Here is a 22005-nt window from a genome sequence, read left to right as displayed (position 1 = left end):
CAGTATCCAACATGTGCTCTGATATTAATAAATGCTACACAGCCATTTGCATTATAGTAGAGGTTTGCCTCCAATTCCTGAAATTGATCATTTTAATTTTTCAGTGCTGAGCTCCTCATCACAAGTTTTTGCATAAGGCTGATATTATGCAAGGCAACACTAAATACGAAATTTCTGCTTGTTGGTTTACTTCCAGATATATTCAAAAATAATTATGGAAAGGTCAGATATGAATGCCTTATTGAATCTTATTTGAATCGTATTCAGATATCCTTAAATTAGAATTCTATCTGCAGCATACATAATGTTCTTTCCTGTCATTATATTCACTAACTACTGTATAATTCCATGATAATTATTCAATCCTTTGATAACAGCAATCTGCCTCTACCGTACAAATTCCTCCTAAAGCTCAGTGAAGAGAAAGAGTTCCAGTAAATTAAAATTATTCTTTTATCTTATAAAATATCTTCATATACATATCATGAACTTCCATATTAAATACCTAAAATGAAGAAAAAAGAGAAACCATTTAGGTTCTCTTTCAAACTCCAGCCTAGATATTCTTCAGGTGAGCACAGCTGTAACCATCCCATAGTCTTTTTCTGCATTTGGTAACCATTTATATCATCTCCTTTAAGTTCCTAGTATTGTGAAGACGACTCAGATTTGGTGCTAGAGCTTAAAAGAAAAAAACTCTTTATGTTCAGATAATTACCATTGATTGCATTTGTTGTTGCTGTGGTAATACTTTGGTTTCTCTGTGTGACTTTCTTGAACACCTATTTGAGAAAGTCTCTGTAGGTGTAGCTAAGCTTCTTGTGATGTACACTCAGAATCTCTCCTCTTGTCAGGATTTTTTTTTTTGTAAGACCATCTGTGTGCTCTCTTTATATGTGTAATCAAGCTGTCAGAAAGTTTAAAGTGAACCTGAAGGATTAAGACTCCTTATCCCTTTCCTCCTGTTTAGTGTAAGTATATTTCTGTTATTATCCTTAAAACCCGGTCTCCCAATTTAATGTAATAGACATTAAGAATATCTTTTATATATTTTCTATACTATTATTTTTTTAATAAAACAGAACAAAACAGCAATTACAAGAAATGGGAAACCTGATATTTTGGGATATTTAAATACTGATATTTTCTCCAAGAAATCACTTGGGAAATCACCTCTTACATAACACATTCTTAGACAGTGCATATGAGGACAGGATTTTATCAGCTTAGGCTGACACAAGAACTCTGAAAGGTTTCAAGAGGAACACTGAATTCTTCACTACATAATGCGGAAGCAAAAAACGTCATTCTACCCATGAATAAAAATTACCTCAAGTTGAACTTTTTGTTCTAAGTTCTTGTAAGTTCTCTGCAGCAGCTCTTTTGTGCCAAGAACTCCATACCACATCATGTTTTTTGTCCGACTTCTGAAAATAGAAGAAAAACAGATTCACATACTGAAATACATATTATTATGTTTTGCATTTATAGGAAAAAGAAAAAGTGAAGAACTTCAAATAAAGACATAAGGAAAATAAAACTTATGGAAATGTCTTGGCTCTGTCACTGACAATTACCTGCACTTTTCAGGGTGCTCTTCTCGCTTGTTATTAAATTCAAGTGAAATTTTTGCATCTAACCCAATTCCAAAATAGTTGTTCATGACACATTTTTCTGAATATCCCTCCCTGTTAGAAGAAGAGATAATTAGGTGCACATTTTTACAGTTCCTGGACACACAGAACTTTGACCAAGATTGTGGTTGGTCTCAGAGCAGATACATCAGCAAGACATCACAAGATGGTTCCTCTGAGCCTCCCTGAGGAAATCTAATGGTAGTTGAAGAGACAGATTGGCTGTTGTCTCCTTAGCAAGTGCAAGCAGCTTCCCATAGGACAAAGAAGAAACTCTAACATACCCCACTATCTCCACCATACCCAAAATAACAGTGGCATACAAGGCAAGAGCTGCCCTTGGCACAGCTGAGACAGCAGCACCAAAGCGGGATACATTTAGGCACGCTGGCGCTGGATGTTTGGCTGATGCTGTTAGCACAGCAGTGCTTTGTTTTAGGGCTTCCATATAGGGCTACAGCCTACAAGACAGATGATATCCATAAGACTCTGTCACTGCTACACCCTAGGATGCAGAGACAACTTAGGACACAAATTTTCCACTTCACTGTCCCAGTCCTTAGGAGGACACTCTTTGCTGTCCTCCACTTCAATACCCCACTTCAACATATTGCTGGCAGCTTAGCTTGTGTTCAGACCAGCAGTTCAGGCAGGAAAACCCAGTTCTGATGTACTGCTCTCCTTGTCTTCTCACAGCCAGGGTGCAAGGAATAAGTGAGCAGATGTCTTCCATTGTTTCTGCTGCTTGCAAGACAATTCTGCACTAATAATAACTAAGGGCTTATTCTAAAATGGCACAATCCAACGTGTTTTCAGACCTTGAAATCTACTGAAAAATAATTGCAAAACAGAATTTTATAATGAAAAGGAAATACGACAAGCTTAAAAGGATTAAGTAAAGCAAACTAAAGCAAAACAACAAATTTGAAAAAAAAGAAAAATCTTACAGTGAATCTGGATCCGGGTCAATAAATGGTGTAGCACCAAATGGATCGATGTTTGCTAGCAACATTTTACTAATAATTGAACTTCCTGCAATAGAAGCAGCTAGGCCAGCCCTTAAACCTGATAAAAAGAAAACAAACAAATAAGAAAAAATAAACAATTTTGGTTTGTTAAACAGAGAAACATATATTGTCATAATATAAACCACAAAATTTTGAGAGAGAAAATATTAATCAAATCCATGTATGGAGGGACTGAGTTTCAATCTCAACTTTTACCCATGCTGTTTGTCTTTTCAGGTCTCTGGCTCTCTTGAACAGAAAGACAGGTATGCTGAAGTGTGGTGGCTAAATTTTCAGGTATCACCACCATAAAAAGAAAAAGAAGAAAATTCAAGATTTCAGGCCGAATTTCACTGGCTGGCAAACGATAACCAAATGAGTTATCCGATATTCAGAAACATTATTAGAGCTTTTTACTCCGTCTAATCTTCATCACCAATCTGATCATAATTTTCTTCTGGTCTTGCCCTTTAGAAGACAACTGTCATAAGATCGACAGTCATGTGGCTGGTTCTGCAACTAGCCAACTATCCTTCAGTGAATGCTTAAATATTCAGCTTGGTAAGTACCAGCTGAGTGGAAGGCTCTTGAAGAATTAATGTCTTCAGAAGAAATGAGGAAAGGACAGATATCAAGACAAGATTAGGAGAAAAGCAGACAGAAAAAAAAAAGCATAGAACAAGGCAGGAATGTAAAAAACAAAACAAAACAAACAAACAAACTAGAGAACAAATTGCAGTTGGGTAGGCCTGGTCCAAAGGAGACTGAAAAATGTAAAGAAAACAGAATGAGTAACATGAAAATAACTGATAGCTTAAGGAAGGTAACTGGCATGGTAAGAAATACACTTATCATTTTCAGAACTGGAAAAGTCATACTTTGATTGACTTAATTTAATTAGTGGAGTGGTCACAGCCTTGCCATGCCTACTTTGACTAATATGGAATTCATGACACAAAACACTGTGTAACGCATGTAAACAAAGAGAAGTACTTTCTACAAGCTTTCACCTGAATTGACCTAAAGAAAAATGTAAGTTCAGTTCCATTATGTTTTAACTATACCAATTAAGTTAATTAAAACGGTGCTTTACTGGAGTCCCCTAATATTAATTGCATCTGGATAGGAAGAAATTTTTTTCCACTGTTTTCACCACACAGCAGCTTTGTGTAGTTTCAGTTATACATTTCCTGAGAGCTATCTATAGACATCTCTTATCCAGAAGGTTGATCCTTACGTGGTTCTGTCCACTGGTTAGGAGGAATGATAGAAGATTCTGAATTTTGTTTTTCATCCTCCAGAATCAAACGCAACACTTGCTATATCTGGTGCTGTGCCAAACGATCAGGAATATTTTACATTACTTTGCACTTCCTACTATATGATCCAACACAAAGATGAGTGTATCAGTTTAGACAAGTTTGGAACTTTCTGTGGCATTTCCAGGTAGAGCCCCTGGCATGATGTAAAAATTGTTATTTGACAGTAAGAAGGGGAACTATTAACATAGTGTAAGGAACGGCGAATTTCAAAATCATAATTACCTGGGCAGATAATCCTAGTGTTAAGCACAGGGAGGTTTTCTTTACTGGCAGCCAAAGCTGGAGCAGAGAATGAGCCTGTCTGGGAATGAATACCTCGACTTGTACGTCGATCTGGAGATCTTGGTGCAGTTTTAACTGTGCAGAAGACATAAAAGTAAGAGCACTAGTTAGAGCTATTATGGCAATACCAAATACACATATTTTTTTAAAGTCCTGAAAATATTTCAAACTCATTAGTTTAATCTGTTACCCTTTAGTGAGAAATGTCCTTCCCCTCACAATATACTTTTCCTTCTAAACACAGGAAAGAAAACTCAGAAATAAAGTTAAGTGACAAGCACAAATAAAAATGAGTGAGTGTGCATGGCATTTAGTGTGAGGATTTCTTAACTTATGCTTCATGACACTAGCAAGAAAATAAATTATATTCACCTTAAAATGCAATAGTATTTAATACTGCAGTAAGTTTCTGATAAACCTAACACCAGGTTTCACAAAAATGTAGACTTGAGAAAAAAAAAGAAAAACAATTATTAATAAAGGATAAATGTAAATAAATTAATATGAATTTAAACTTAATTTCAACATATTTAATTATATATACCTAGGTATATATACTTAGGTGTAATATAGGTATATAAGATATATTATAGAGTTCATTATTATTTATAACAATTTTAATATGAATAGTTGTACTATTCAAAGGCCCAAATTAGGCCACCCGATCAACAGCCAACTATTTGCTTTAAGCAACTAAAATTGACACTCTGCCTGCATCAGGTTTCCAAAAACATCAGTCAACTCTGACATCTTTATCTACAGCCAAATTGAAAACTGCAAGGGAAGGGAAAGCCATGTTCAGACATTTTTGTCTTCTGTAGTTAGAGAGATCATGGGGGAGATCAGTTTACCATCATCTTTTCCTTTTCACAAAAAGCAGGAATTCCCAAAATAATAGAAATAACTTATTTGTTAAAATTCTACAGAATATGGATCAATAAAACCTTAAGACACACCGCAAAATTTAGTAGCTGATCAAGTTGTTGGTGACAAAGGCAGGTAACAGCTCAGGAAAAAGAAGGGGGAAGACAAGGGGCAAGAGAAGATATTGACAAAAAGGAAATACTAGCTTGGTGAGGCCAGTTATCCCCAGGGGCTGCCTCTGTAGGTAATGGAAAAGGACAGGCTTTTCAGAGGGCTGACTTCAGGTGCTTTCCAGTTTCATACTGACTGACAGAATATCCCAGTGCCTACTCCAGCCTGGGGAAGTTAATCTTCATGAAAGTCAGCCCCATCCACAGAATCTGGTGCCCCAGGGAAGAGAGTTTGCGTATCATTGAACACTTTGCCACAGCATTTCCATGGGCATGCAGAAAGCTTTTGCACACAAGGTGATCATAGGCGGATATTCCTTGTCTACTTCTGCTCCAAATTATCTCACACATAAAAATACTTCAACTTAGGACAACTTCAACATTGACCAGCTGAAACCACTCAAAAAATGAAATGATTTCAAGGTGATCTGAAATTTTCCTCTCAACACCTGAAAACTAATTCAGCAAAAAAGAAAAGATTAGGACTAGCCCCAAAATTGCCACCAGGAAGTGGTGTGAAGGGGAAATATATAACCTTTTTCTTTGTGACAGAAGGGGGACAGATCAGCTTATGTCAATCATGATAACTCAGCCTGAGAGTAATGTAAGTATTCTGTATATCAATAGAAAGAAAATTCACTTCAGGAAAATCTAAAGACAAAGGTAATGACATGAACCAGGGGTTATAAATTATATTCAAATCAGTTCAGGCCATAATTTGGCCATTCATTTTTTTTTCTTTTTTTTTTTTTTTTTTAAATAAAGGTTATCTAGCATGGAACAGTCAATGAAATGGTAAATTCTTCATTTTCTTGTATCTCAGGAATAAGATTACACATCTTTCTGGATGACTTGCAAGCAGAAATTATTAGACGCAGGACTGAGATGAGTAGGTAAAATATTTTGGGTTGTTTTATATAGGTCTGACCAAGGGGTCTAACAGTGCCTTCTGACCTTAACACCTTTAAACTAGCCTTAGTGATTATCACAAAATGCTGTAGTATTGCATGATAACAATATAGCACAACTATTTGTATATGGGCAAGATAAAACACTGTAATATAATGTTAAAAAAATAAATTAAAATGGCTAGTTAGCTCTAACCAGAGTTATTAAATATTTAGATGAAGGTAATTAACATATGGAAAAATATTATTTCTGGTCATTTGATGAATGTAATCTCAGAGGATAAAATATAATATTCAGAACACAATTAACTTCAATTTTTCATAATGCTACTGAAAAATTCACAATGTTATTCATACAGACTGTTCTATCTGTACTTGGGAACAAAGCGGTTATATTAAATAGGAAAATCAACAGAGCAGCTGCTCTTTATTTGACAGATCAGACTCATGGGGATAACTGCAATAAAGATAAACTTTTGCTGTTCATGCTCCGATAAAAACAACAGAGCCCTAATGAGTAAAACTGATGTTTCATTGTGGATAATTGAATTCATGTTTCATGCTTTCTCCCTAAACACCTATTTCCCATTGACAGCATTAATATACACTTTATTTCACACATTTCAGATGTATGAAGTATAACACACCTCCCCAATAAGCACAGAAGTTGTATCACAAGAAACTTTTTTTTATATATATTTATATAAATGTATGTACAAACATATATTTTTATTTTATTTTACATTAATGGCAGTAGGACCAGATTATCCTTAGCGCCAGCATCCTCTGTGAGCTGCTGCTGAAACTGGACAACCAACACACACTGATTTCTATAACAAAGGTTAGAGGAAAGAGAACTATGAAGAGACAACCATTGGACAAAGTCTAAAATCCATTCCTGGAGATAAGGAAATATGAGATTTTGAATCAACAGAAGCCCCAAGGAACTAATGATGCATTTCTAAGGTAGGAGCTATGGACACAGGCACCAGCTTCAGTGCAGAGCCTCAGGAAGACAACACATCTTGGCAATTTGGTGTGGCTTTGAGCAATAGAAAGAGAGGTAAATTCCAGATAACTTTGCTGGCAGCTTATTTTGCCACAGGAATTTGCTCACTAAATATCTACAGGTTGACTTTTGCTGTACACCAGCTGGCACTGCTTCTCCATGACTCTCAGGTTCTCTCCTGAAACCTCACATGCAGTGCGACACTGCCCACTTTGGTAATGTGGCAGACTGAATTTTCCATCCCTAGCAAAAAACAGGTTTCCTGAAATTATTATGCAGCTTGAGACTCTTGAATAACCTTGGTACACGAACACAAAAAGCAGTATTGAAATTAGTGATGGGCAACTTCCAAATACAACCTCTGGGTGGTTCTGCTAGATGCCAAAACCAAGCAGAAGAAGAGGCATCACAGACAAATTGCTCTTTCTTCTTTCACTGCAGTCACTCGTTGGCAGATTTTGTAAATGAAACATGAAAGAGAGATTTTTTTCCCTATCATTTGAATGTGGGAATTATTACTATTCTATTTCAGGAGATAAGTGAAAATACTATTCTGTAAAAACTATTTCACACACAGCAACCAAACTCTATGCAACAAAATAGGCTATTACTTTTATGAAAATGCTGCCTTCCAAGAAAGTTGTTTTGGACTCAGATCACTCAATATTCCAATTGCTTTGTACAATTATTGATAATTGTACATAAAATAATACACGTGGGTTACTTTGAATTGCAATTTAAAACCCAGCATGGGCTACGCACACATAAATGCTGTCTTCCTTTTTTGAAAATCACCTACAAAGCCCCACGGTGAGGACACATGATGCTCCTACCAGAAAGCAGGAACACCTGGGCATGAATAGCTGATACAGTTCATTTGAACACGGACAGAGCAGGTAAGGGGCTGTCCAGCTTGGAAAGCAAGCATAGCTTGGTATAGTGACTTGCTATACAGCAGCCAATAGCCACAAGGAACTAGCTGGACTAACAACTTGGTTTGGGAATGAGGACCCAAGGGTTTTTTTTTAAATGAAAAGGAGCCCTAGTAACTTCCACACAATCACTGAATGGTTAAGGTTGGAAGGGACCTTTGGAGGTCTTCTGGTCCAACCCCCCTGCTCAAGCAGGGACAGCTAGAGCAGGTTGCTGAGGATCATGTCCAAGTGGCTTTTGAAGATCTCCAAGGAGGGAGGCTCCACAACCTCTTTGGGCAACCTGTGCCACTGCTCCATCACCAATACAGTAAAGAAGTGCTTCCTGATGTTCAGATGGAAACTTCTTTCCCTTTTTGAAGATAGGAGTGACATTTACTTTCCTTCAGTCTTCAGGCACTTCTCCCGTTTGCCATAATTGAGCAAAGACTATAGAGAGTTGCCTCATAATCCCATCTGCTAGCTCCCTCAGCATCTCTGGGTGCATCCCATCAGGGCCCATGGACTTGCGAACGTTCGGTTTGCTCAAGTATTCTCTGACCCAATCCTCTTCCACCAAAGGCACATCTTCCTTGCCCCAGCCTTTCAGCCAGGCCTTTGGGACCTGCAATTCCTGAAGGCCAGTCTTGCTGGTAAAGGCTGAGGCAAAGAAAGGATTCAGTGCCTCGGCCTTTTCAGTGTCTTGGGTAACCAGGTCCCCTGTTTCCTTCAGGAGAGGGTCCACATTTCCAACAGTCTTCCTTTTGTCACTGAGGTACTTGTAAAAGCCCTTCTTTGACAGTGGTCCTCTGCCTATGGAAGAAGCTGTGAAAGTTGCAAAAGTGTAGGTACTTAAAGATGATAACACAGGCTACCTAGAAAGATTAATAAGATCGGGCTATTTTTCTTCATTTTCCTGATTCTTTGGCCAGTCCATTTCTAAATGACTTAACTTAGTTAATTTCTGAAAGTATTTCGTAATGGGTATTGCTGAACTATTTACGTCTGCTCCTCTGAAGGAGGATCCAGACAGTAATAAGTCATTTAATAAAAATGAAATTAAATTCTTCACTTGTTATAATTTAAACTACCTTTTAACATCCGTAACCATCCTAGCCTTGGTGCCTGGAGCTGCTCAACAAACACAACAGGAACAGTGTTCCATGTTATCCTTTTTTTTTTAGTTTTCTAATTGAAACTGAATGAATGCAGGAACTCTACTATTATTTTTTAATGGTTCAATCTTGAGCAAAAGATGCATGAAGAAGAGGTAGTGACTGTAATATTACTTGCCAGACAAGCCAGAAGGTTGGACACACCAAGGACGTTAAAGACTTGGTTTCATATCTCTGCTTTGGATTAGACAACTAGAGGGAATGACCTTCATACTTCCACTTCTCAGGAGGCTTCCATGTTTCTATTATATTCTTTCCTGCTTTAAGCTGTTCTACTTCACATAAAATACTTAAATATGCATTCTCTCAGTTCCAAAAAACTCTGTTTCAAGGTTAGTTCCCAGCTGAGAATCGCAGTTTTGTTGTCAGTACAATGAATAAGTATGTCAGTTTTGCACAATTTGAAGCACTTTCAACAGAAATGACTGACAGAAATTCCTGTAATATGCCCTAAAATGCCTGTGACTGAGACATGCTATTGCCACTCTTCTATAGGTTCTAGTCGTGGCTCAGGTTCATATAAAAAGATGAGTACAAACACTGGATTAAATGGAGGCACCTCTCTCCCCAACAAGTAACCTTTTCAGCTTTGCAAATGTGTTCCAAAAGACTGTTCATCTTCTCTGGCATTTTTCCTTCAACTGTTAATTATCCAAATCTAAAAGTTTGCGACTAGCTTCCAGTGTAACACCATGCCAGTATCTGGCAAATAATATATTAATGGAAAAATATTCTCTCAGATCAATTAGAAAGGACAATCATAGCTGTAAGCTTTCACACAAGTTCTATTCTCCTACTGCATGCAATGCAAGGCGTTCCAACAACCAGAAACATTTTATAAACAAAGAAGATATTTTTCAGAAAGTGATATAAAAACAATAGAAATAATCAAACTGGTTTTAATTATGCAACCAACTATGTTGGTTTTGTAGGAAGACTACATAATTTAAAATGATTTTATTACTAATTTACTCACTTGACTGGGACTCATATTCCTTTGTATCTTCGTCTTTTTCCTCTTCTTTGGATTCATCCAATTCTTTGCTATATTCTACAGGGGACTGGTTCACTTGTTCTTCACTATGAGCATTCTGCTCATCCACAACTGCTTATTTAAAAAAAAATATGACAGAAAGGTTAATGATCTTTAATGAAAATCTGAGTAAATGGAATATGAGCTTCTTTTTTCCATAGCTATAAGTTTTAAAATATTAAAAACTATGGTTCTATTGCCATTTTAGTGGAAAAGATTCTAGTAATTGCCTTTGCCTATTGATGTTTTTCTGCCAGAAATTTTCATTTTTTGGAGAATAATAGTTACCAAAGAAACACACTTGTATATGGGCACACGCACGCACAAATATATAATCATATATACAGATTGTCATCAGCATCTAAAACAAAACACATCTCTTGTCTTTGCAACTTGTAATAGGCATATGATTTTATCGATGTAAGAATTCAGAAATTAAGTTTAATTATTAAAATTCATGGAGGGGAGGGGAGGGGAGGGGAGGGGAGGGGAGGGGAGGGGAGGGGAGGGGAGGGGAGGGGAGGGGAGGGGAGGGGAGGGGAGGAAAAAGCATCATAATCAGTAAAGATGAATGCGCACCTTTTTCTGCTTGTTCAATGATCTGCCTCACAGCCTTCTTCAAGCTGTTTGCCCGGAGCATTAACTGTTCTCTTGGTTTGAAGAGTTTCTGGGTGGAAGACTTTGCAACACACTCTGCTAATTGCTCTTTACTTTCAGACAAGGATTCCTCACTTGAAAACTCCTCTCCTTCCTCTTCCACAATGTGGGGAGTGATGCCTGGGAGAATAGGAGCAGCCTGGGCTTCTGTGTGAAGAGCTTGGAGCAACAGGTCTAGCTTCTCATTTAACTCTGAACACTAAGACAAAGTGGAAGAGAACATACATACACCAAATAGCAGTGAACGTCAACATTTTGAGGAAATTAAGTACCATGTTATAGGGACGGATCTAAATTCTCCATGTGGTATGATTTAAAGTTGTATCTACATGTCTACATAACTGTGTAAAATCCAAACTCAGGTTCGACATTTTGTATATCAAATTATGAGTCAGTTTGCATGATTTTTTGTAGACAGACCCTGCAACACCCAGCCAGTTTGCAGCAATTATAACCACAAAAGCTACACTCTGACTAAAATAACACATCGTGCTAAACTCAGCCTGCCTCTTAATTAGGGTGCGGATTAGATCTTACTCCTCTTTGGAAGTCCAACACTACAGACAGAACTACCACAGATTTCTCCATACCAAGCAATATAACAAATTATGGACGTTCAGTACTCAAATTTGGACAAATGATGGGGACATGCCCAGTAGGTAGACTGAGAATACATACTATTGTTTTTTTGTTGTTGTTGTTGTTATTGTTGTTGTTTTGCTACACACCTGTACATTAAAGCAAGTGAATTGGCACTGAGCAAACACTGTCAAACATCTCTACCCCTCACCAAGCAGTACCTCTCTGTAAGTACACTGGAAAAGAGGGAATTTGCTGTGCTTAAAAGAAAGGAAACCAATACTGTTTTGCCCTGGCAGAGTGAAAAAGAAGATACATTTTCTAAAATGTACACAGAATAGTACAGAAACGAGACTCACGAAGTAATTGCCATTTGGCAAGTACATTTCCTGACTCTGGGATTATTAGTGATTTTGTTTTTTTCTTTTCTTTTCAGCTCTTATAAGCTTTGTGCCTCAAATCAGATCCCTTCTGTCTTTTTCAATGTTTTTGCAACGTGATCTCTACAACTTGCATCTTAATCTGTTATTTTTAACATTATAATTTCTCTTCCCTTCATTCTCCCAGCATACTCTTAGTCCACTGTTTTTCTGTAGGTAACTTAATCCCCTTCAGACAAAAAGTAAGAATCCTAATGCAAAATATTTCCATTTTTCTCTATGTATGTTACTGTGCGTTTTATGAAGGCAAAAAAAATGTAACTAAAATTTATAGAGATCTTACATTGAAAAGATGGTTTGGAAATAACTGTTCTGTGCACTAAGAGAAGAATTTTACAGTCACTGACTGAAATGTAAGCCAAGCTGGGTGTCTTGAAGCCATTTGAAAATTAAACACCCATGGAAAACAAAACCTAAACAAACAAAAACAAACAAACAACCCACACCTTTAACCCTGAGAATAGTCATAGTCTTACTTTAATGGCCATGGCATCAGCTTCATCTGCATTTTCCACTGGTTTTTCGTAAGTCTTTCCTATTTTGGCAACAAAGTCCTTTACAGTTTCACATAATATTCTTGGCAATAATAGAAGAGAGGAGAAATCAAATCAGATAAAATAAATATGTTTTGAATATTAAATTCTTATGGCAATTGATTTATTTATATATAATTTATATTATACTATATATTTATATTATATATTTATATATAATTGTTTATACTGTTAAACACCATTCATGTTTTGAACTGTTTTCATACTTGCACAGTAAATGATACTCTTCTCCAAAGCTTGCAAAATCAAAGTGATAAAACAAAACCTTTCTCCCTTTATATTTAAGCCTTTGCACACATTGTATTTAAGTTAGTTTCTTATTTCTAAGAACTGAAATGAACACGACTATTATCAATTCCCATGCTTGTAAACCTTCCATACCAGAGTTGTTATCAAACTTGCATTCACTTTATTAACTTCAAACAGTCTTGCAAACTCCCATCTGAAGATGAAGCCTAGAATCCATGGAGAAAATCTAATGACTTTAATGGAGTACTTCTGAGATGAAAACGGATGGCCACACACATCCTACCGCCCAGCTCATGCTGGTGAACCACAGCTGACCCTGAGGCATGTCTACATAAACTACAGGGGCTGAAATGAATTTTCATTGTGTAAATCAGAGACAGACTCGGTTCTTATTACCTACACTGCAGACAGACTGCAACCTTACTAACAGTGTGGATAATTGGTTAGTACTGTTCATTTGGTTGAAATTTACTTTACATAATCTAAATAGTGAGATTTAACAAGATACAGACAGTTTATAATTTGGAGCAATAATATAATTCTGCAGTTTAATTTTCAACATGCACTATGTATGATTTTTAAATGAAATTTTATTAACTTAATTAACTTAATAAAATTTTATTAACTTAAGCAGAAGGAAAAAAAATGTAATGGCAGATGTATTTTTGAAGATTCTAGGAGGAAGTACACACAGAATACTTCTGATTTCAGATGATATCCATGATTTGTAGAGCAATTCTCTCTAATTTTTAAGTGTTCTAGGTTGCAGAAAAAACACCCTGTTGTCTGAGACCACTGTTTATTGAATTGATACAGACCACTGTTTATTGAATTGATACAGACAGCTCTAGCAAAGCGACCAATTTGAAATTCTGCTTCTCAATGGTGAAGTTGTTTGTCCTCTTAAGTATACAGATATGCATAAAACAAAACAGAAAAAAAATGTAACATGAAGTAGGTCACATATTTGAATTAGTAACAGTTTCATATTTAAGCTGCATGCTGATTTTGAGTGTATTAAAATAACTTTACATATATATATATTTTTAAACACTGACATGTTTAGTATTAAGATATCCATTACAATTGTACCATATAGAACTTTTGCAAAGAAAACATCCACTCAAAAGCATATAAATCGACATATATTAAGCCAAACCAGCTGGGCCAACCATGAGAAAATTGGACTTATACAGAAGGTTATTATGGCTGTAATGTTTCACAGGGATTCATCCCATACATTGTACATTAAAACAACCAACTCACTTGGCAGATGATATGACAACTGAGTGCTGATCAGAATTGAGAATTTTTGCAAGATGAGCAGCAACTGAATCCTCATAAGCAGATATCTGAAAACAGAGAGGAAAGAAGATTTCCATTTCCACACTTTTCAGCATTTTAACACCAACCAGTGAGTTAAAACACCTCCAAAAATAGCAGGATTTCCATGGCATAACTACAGCAAGGGCAAGCAGCTGGCAGTGCTGCTCCTATCTGCATACTATATTTTATATACCAAATTTTTAATATTCAAAATAACACTGTATCTGATAACCTGATTGACAACTCTTTTTCTCCTGTAGATGAAAGAGCAATTTATTTCTAGGCTAAAAATAGCCCATGAGATAGAAACAATCTACCTTCTTTTCAGATTTATAACATAATATATTATTATAATTTAATTCCCCCTTTTTCCAAAACAAGCAATTTTTCCCTGAAACTAAGCAACTTGTCTAAGAAGAAGTCAAATATCTGTGCTTATAATCTTGAATTTTCTTTTTACTGTCAAATAGTAACTTACTTCCCACAGTAGCCCTACTGACAAAGGCTGCAAAGTGTTCGATGTTATCAAAGACAATCCTTTAATGGTTAATACTTAATTATTTTTTTACAAAACTGTTTGAGAGAACAAAATCTGTGCATTTTCCTTATCACCCACAAGAGTTAAGTTCTGTAATGCTAAAGAAAAGATTCAGAATGGATCAGAATCACATCCTCACACACTACTGTATCCTGCCTCAAAATAGGCATGGATCCAGATCTCATTTTTAAGAGAAAATTCCAACCGCATTCCAGAGTTAAAGCTACAAATAACTCCAGTTCTGAAACCTTTTGATGGCTTCCTTTAAGAATCTCTTAAAATCTCATAGTGTGTTTTTTGCCCTTGATATGTATAGATATACGTCTCTTTTTTTATATTTACCAGGCAGATATATCAATCTTTTTTTTTTTCTTTTTTTTTTTCTCCTGAAAACCAGCCTTAGTTGTAGAATCAAGGGAGGAAAAACAATACCTAAACACCTAATCTCTAAGAACGAATATACTGATGTTTAAACAACAGTAGTCTTCTGTACCAAACCAAGTGAAAGAATTCTCTTGAAACTCAAGGAAAGAGAAGGAAAAGGATTGGATGTATATTTTTATTTGCTTTTTGAACCACATTTTAATACATTACATACTGTAAGGTTAATCATTATTTTCTGAAATATCATAAATCAATAAATTATGCAAAAAACATTAACATAGGAAACAAACAGGGTACTCAAAAGAAAACACCTTTCTCCAATTCAGATTAATAGATTGCAGAACCAATCTTCCAACAAGAGGTTTTGGATAACCATTTACTTCTATTTTCAGGAGGGGCTAAACATAATTTCAAAGCCAGAACAAATGAGAACATGTATTTTTTTTTCTTTTTTTGTACTTTACAAGATAAAGATACACTTGTAAATGTTAAGAGTCTTGCAACACTAGAGAAGATACAGCCTCAAATTCACATTGCTGACACTGTAAACAACCCACAACCACATTAGAATCACAGCCAGTAGAACCCCGGTCTTTTTGCATCTCTATATCCAGCAAGCTGTCAAAGGTTATAACCTCCCTGCCAATTAAAACAGCCTGAATCATTAAATTATTCACGAACTTGCTGATTAATTATTGCTTCTCAAGTACTTTTGAGCTAAAGTTGATATGCATTAAATTTCTCAGGAATATATTATTTTGTCATTTTTAATCAGTCTTTCTATGCCAATTAATTTGATTAAAGCATCTCGCTCTCCCTCAAAATCGAATCCTCATCAGATAGTACAAACACAAATCTAGTTTTAAAGACATACCAAGCTTTTCTTTGAGGTCGCACATGATTTCAAGCTCTCCAAAAGAACAAAGAGAACATTAGGTGGTATTGCCTGATCTAACTCACTTGTACAAGCTCTATCTCTCTTACAACAGTTTCTTTCTTTCAGAATAACAATCACTGCCTTCAAAATGTTTTTCTCAAAGCTTACTCCAAATTCAAGGTAAATAGAAAACATTTTGCTTTTTCAGTACATGTCTACAGGAAGAAAATTTTTTTGACTTCTCTGCTGAGGACTCCGTTGCTTTGTTCTTTTTTCGCAAATAATACAGAACTAGAAACCCTAATTATCTGATACACATGCAGTGCAGATATGAATTCAATTGAGTTAGCAGATCAGAAAATCTGTTTCTATTTTTTTACACAAGTACTTCAATTATATTTCAAATATTGCCATCCCAACAGCTCAAAGTTAAGTACACGAAGAAAAAATAATAATAATCAAAAGTAAAACTTCACCTGGCATTCCTCTGACTCCTCTTCTGCAGTGACTGAAGGAATAGAAGGCTTTGCTGGTAATTTCAGTTCGTATGACATTATACTCCACCTAAAAGGAAACATAACAGCTTTTATGTTTCCAGATTATTGGAGTATTATCTTTTCTCCAACATATCAACAAAAAGCAAATTCATTGTCACACCACAGAATAACTTCTTAAACAAACAAACAAACAAACAAAAACTTACATTTTAGTTATAAGCTGAATGAACATGGGTGAAATATTTAAAACCAGTGACAATTTATTACTCTTATTTTTTGTTAGTGATTTGATAATAAATCTTATTTGTGAAGAAATCATGGGACATTCAATGAAGCTAAAGGAGACTCCAGGAAAACATTTGCGGTATGAAAGAATTCATGCAAAATAACCACGGAAGTCAAAAGAAAATATATATGGCTCCTGCAGAAAAGGCTCTAACTTATCATCAGCTTTTCATCTCAACTATGGGGTGAAGGCATGAGAACAAAGCAAATGGTGAAGTATTTTCATTGACATATGTACTTTTTCCCCTGGTAAAGGACAGTACTCTACAGCATGGGTAGTATGAAACTACTAATATCAACATCCTTCTAAGCATGCTGAAAAAAAAAAAAAAGAAATCACTGCAGATGGCCTTGGGAGCCAATCTACTGAAGTTAGAGCAAAAAAGAATGACACTAAGCACTTTTCAGTATAGAAGACAAACATGACTTAATCTATGTATACTCCAGAATGCCCAGGCCAATGATTATTTCTAAAGATCAGTTACAAGCACTTTATATATTTTGCTGTAAAATGATCTAATAGCCTGCAGAACTGCTTAAAATAAACAATGACTTGATTCTCTATTTAATTAAAAAAAATAAATAAACAATCATTTGATAAGACTCAAGTTTTTTGTAGCTAGAATAAGAACAGAAATACCCATGCAGGAAACTAACTGAGCAAAAGATACCAAAAACACATATGTGTACTCATCCCAAAAGCAGAGCATTACATCTCCATTAGAATGACACGACCACCAGCTTCTCAGACCTTTTTTTAAATCAAGATTGTTCCTTTGCTTTATAGATGGAAACAGATAGCCTGGAATTACCATACAAAACCAGGAGTGGGAAGATCACTTTTTTTTGACTAAGAAAATGCCACAACAAATAGAAATAGCAGCACTGGATCAAGCCAAAGATCTTCTTAGCCCAGGTTCTTGTCTACAGCTGCTAATGCCTCAGGCATACAAGAGTGAAGGCGCATCATGCGAATTGTCCTCACACCCAAGGAAACAAAGCTCAGGTATTTCCAAAATAAAGATGCTACCTTTAATAGTATTTAATAGCATGCAGGGAGTTGGTAAAACTGCCCACAATGGTTTTGAATCTATGCAATTTCTTAATGCTTATAAGTTCTACTAACAGACAGTTGTGCAGCTTCATCAGCTATATAAAAAAAATGTCTCTTTTTGTTCATCTTTGGGCAAAACACTTTTGAGTCTCATCAGCCACCCTCCCCCCTGACTTTTCGATTTGAAACAGACAGTGAAGATCTGTCCCAATTACTGTTTCAATCTCCCTCATCATTAGTATCTGTACCCTCATATAGAAAAGGACTTTTCAATATGGTCCTGGGCAAACTCAGTGTCGCTGCTTGAGCAGAAGACCAGAAGGACCAGAAGACCTCCAGAGGTCCCTTCTGACCTTAACCATTCTGTGCTTCTGTGATTAAGTTTCCATCCATTAGGATGGATTTAGACCATCAGAAAACCAAACAAATATAATTTGAATCTCATGGTAAATCAGGTATATACACATTTCAGTTTACCTGTCTAACATTTTCGTGCTGGCTCGTTCCAATTTCTCCAAAATCTGAGGAAGTTGTGTATCATCATCACAGGATCCTCCCCAACCAAGGACACGAGCAAGGTCATTTCCAGTACCAAGGGGTAACACTCCTAACTGACACTGAAACACAACACAGGCACAAATCTACTATTGAAAACTAGAAAGAAGAAGTGCAAACTATTACAAATGGTTGTTATTTCAAGCAACCAATGTCAATTACATAGCTGATGTCTAAAGCCTGCAAATCAAAATGTGTAATCAAGGTAAAATTTACCCTGTTTACTTCCCAGAAAATTTTCATTTAACAGAACTGCTGTGTTTGGTCCATATAAACACGAGAACGAACCAAGTTAAGGAAGATTATGCATACAAAAGTATAGTGAGTATAGTGAAGGAAATAAGTATACACACTTGCCTGTTTGTGCAAGCTGAGTTTATCAATTTCTGACAACACCCAACCCACGCTTCCATCTCCACCACATACAAGAATCCGGAAGTTGTCGAACTTCTGAAATAACCGCAAACTGGAGAGAAAATGTGGCCTGTTAGAATCAGCTATGTTTGTTACCGACAGACCAATTATACTAATGAGCAACCATTATATGAAAATAGGGTACATGGCACCTTTATGTTGAGTCTTGTATTGTTCTGAGGTATGTGGATACAACCAACTACTGTAATAAACATATCTGCATCCCATCTATCACTGTATCTTCCACTTCTACTGACGTTTCTGATAAATAACATGCAAAGTTTTACTTTAAAAAATTCCCTTGATATTGTTTTCAGGATTTTATTATTATTATTCAAAAAATTTCTAAGCTTTGAAATGACAACTGCTCTGTGCTCCCCACTTAGGTCAGAAGCACAAGGCACCACCAGGAATTTTTCACAAGAAAAGGTTACGACACGACAACAGGATGTGCTCCACAATACAGGTGGGCTTTTGCCAACTTGTGACTAACAAAATGCAAGGACAGTTTGAGGCAATTATTACACACAAGGTGATGACAACAATGTAAAACAAAGAATACTGTATTTTATATTAGATCCTTAAAGCAGCATCCTGCTCTCACTTCCTATGGCTCATTCTGTTCTACAAAATACAATACTCTTCACCAGTACAGAAAACGAGGACAAGAAAGACAGAACAAGCAGAAAGGTGAGACACAGAGGAAAGGGGAATGAGATATGAAGAAACAGCCAAGAGGTAAAAACAACAGGGATTTAAACTTAAAATAAATAAATAAATAAATAATAATAATAAAGAATTTGAAAGTGTTAAGTTTTAAAATAATAAAAATAAAGATGTTTATTTTTAATGCATGTTATTTTCCAGAACATGTATAATCCCAGAACTGTTTCTAAAAAGCAACATATTAAGATCACAAATTTTAGATGCATTCGGATTTTTCTAAAGAAAATAACGTCTCTTGTACACGATAGGTAGATACCTATTCAGAACGAAAGATGCAGATATTCAAGGAAAGAATACAGATACCAGAATTTGTACTACCCCTGACAAAAGGGAGAAAGGCCCCTAGAAATATACTCTCTCAATGAATGCAACTATGCTTTTTAGATCAACTAGAAAAAAAAGAAGACATCATTCAATCTGATAGAATAACTGCTAAGGACCTCTCTTTGGAAACTGATAGAGAAAAAATATTTAAAAGCAACCAATCTGACCAACAATTACTGTGCAAATCCAAAGTGAATGTCTTGAATCATACTAATTTCAGATAAAACTATATGAAGCAAGAGAGCTTTCAAACAGGCATATTTTTTCAGATTGTCTCTCAAAAACTCTCTCCAGTTAAGACAAGCTTTCCTTAGTTTTATGTGATTATAATTACATGTACATAATGTTAGCTGAAGGGGACTTAGATTAATCTCAAATTTAAATCATAATGAATTATAATGAAAAGAATATTACAACTTAGATTTAATACATTTCCGTAACACAGTACTAACTATAAAAACCCACAGCTGTATTCCCCTATATTTGTATTATTTGCCCACTGCTTTAACTTAATTTTTTTCATTTACTATGTCTCAATTTTTATCATGCAATCAAAATACTGCATCTTTAAGATTACCAAAAATTGTGTTTCCAGTTGATGTTACTGGTATTAATAGGGCACTTAACCATAAGGCTACATCTGAGTGGAATTACATTAGCTAACAGAAAAATGTGCATGAATTTAATCTTCATGAATGTGCAAAGATGATTGGGTTGTGGCCACCACTCTGCAAATTTCACCCCTCTCTCCAGTGATCTACTTCTAGATTTTGTAGAATGCCTGATTGTTTTAATTGTGGTCTTACTCCAAATTTCGTGAGATGCTCATCTTCATGACCACTCACATATGTTGCCTAAATAATATTTTGAACATTGTTTTACAATGAAACAAGTTTAAGTATATTCACGATCACCCATTGCAGAAGAGTTTTTCTAAAGTGAAAATGTTATCCTGAAATCCCTTCAACCACCAGAATTCATACTAAGACTTATCTATTTCAAATTTTAAATAGGAAGATATTGGTGAGAGAACTATAGCAATGAGGGGACAATACAATACTGTACTTTGCACTATATTCCTTTGCAGAAAGGATTGCTTGAGATTTCCGAGGTCATTACCCTAAGTGAGGTCCTCCATTCATTAAATCGAACACCTGAGCTGGATTTAACGACTGTTTGAATCGACGAAGAAACTTTACTCCCTGATTGTCTCCACTCTTTGAGTTAACAAAAACTAAAAGAGGACTGGCACAGGATGGCGGGCATGTGGCTTTCCAGAAACCTGTGAACATAGTTAGAAAGAATGAAATAAATAAGGCTTTCTAATATGAACAACACAAAAAGAAATCATGGGAAAGAGGAAGAAAGGAATGAAAGACAAAAGGAGTACATCTTATCATGCATTACATAAACGCTAAACTGAAAAGTAGCCCTTTAAGGAAAACATAATTGCTCAAAATTTACCAGCTCATTTTTTCTCTCAAGTATTTTCAGTGCCTAGATTTAGTAAAATCCTGAAGACAATAGCTTTATTGTTTTTCTACAGTGAAAAAGGTTAGCTTTTTAGAATACTGCTCAAATCTCTTCTTCACAGATTATCACATAATTAAATACAAATTTCAGTTGGAAATGTTTGTTTTTTAATCTGATTTTTCTTTAACCTTACTGGGTTGAACTTGCTTATCCAAGTCTGAACTTTCTACGAATAAGTTATCATACTCAGTTGCTCTTTACATGAGATTTTTTTTTCAGGCTTAAGTTATACTATTGAATATAACAGAATTATTGAACAACAGACCTTGAGTTGTGATCCAAAGCTCATTAACGTCAATGAAGGTCTCAACTGATTATAGCAGGCTCTCTATAAGGCCCTCAGTAAATAGCACTAATGGACACTGCTGTCAGTAACATTACCACTTCATGGAAGTAGTGCTTTCTCATCAAAACCTGACATCATAGGTATAGGTGTTGACATTTACCTCAGGCAATATTAAAATAATTATGCCATTTTTATTGCCTAGAACAAATAGTAAAACTACATATAAAAATTGGTTTTAAAGGATGCTACTATAATTCCACATTATAATAATGCATAATTTAAAGTAAGGTTTGTTTAATTTATTCAAGTGTGAGGAAAAATAATTTCACATATGAAACAATCTTCTTAGCATGAATGAGAGATAGCAGCGTGATGCTCTGGTCTGAGACACCAAAGAGCAAGTAAATAGAAA

The 22005-nt window shown here is 35.6% G+C and overlaps 1 protein-coding gene across 14 annotated transcripts in view; it reads right to left on the bottom strand.

Annotated features, from left to right (window-relative positions):
* The window catches only part of DGKH (diacylglycerol kinase eta), a 176990-nt gene that overhangs the window by 36085 nt on the left and 118900 nt on the right, over positions 1-22005 (bottom strand). For all 14 annotated transcript variants that reach the window (XM_080554954.1, XM_080554961.1, XM_080554966.1 and 11 more), the window contains 12 exons: positions 20894-21056; positions 18668-18776; positions 18233-18372; positions 16396-16483; positions 14061-14146; positions 12468-12567; positions 10895-11171; positions 10259-10387; positions 4186-4320; positions 2582-2699; positions 1578-1688; positions 1331-1427 (listed from right to left, as the gene is read on the bottom strand). In XM_080554954.1, coding sequence (XP_080411080.1) covers positions 1331-1427; positions 1578-1688; positions 2582-2699; positions 4186-4320; positions 10259-10387; positions 10895-11171; positions 12468-12567; positions 14061-14146; positions 16396-16483; positions 18233-18372; positions 18668-18776; positions 20894-21056 — 1553 coding nt within the window. The remainder of the gene's footprint in view (positions 1-1330; positions 1428-1577; positions 1689-2581; positions 2700-4185; positions 4321-10258; positions 10388-10894; positions 11172-12467; positions 12568-14060; positions 14147-16395; positions 16484-18232; positions 18373-18667; positions 18777-20893; positions 21057-22005) is intronic.

Source organism: Anser brachyrhynchus (assembly GCF_964034855.1).
Source record: "Anser brachyrhynchus genome assembly, chromosome: 1".
NCBI lineage: Eukaryota > Metazoa > Chordata > Aves > Anseriformes > Anatidae > Anser > Anser brachyrhynchus.
The sequence above is the reverse complement of the archived record's forward strand: the minus strand, read 5'-3'. Positions and strand labels throughout refer to the sequence as shown.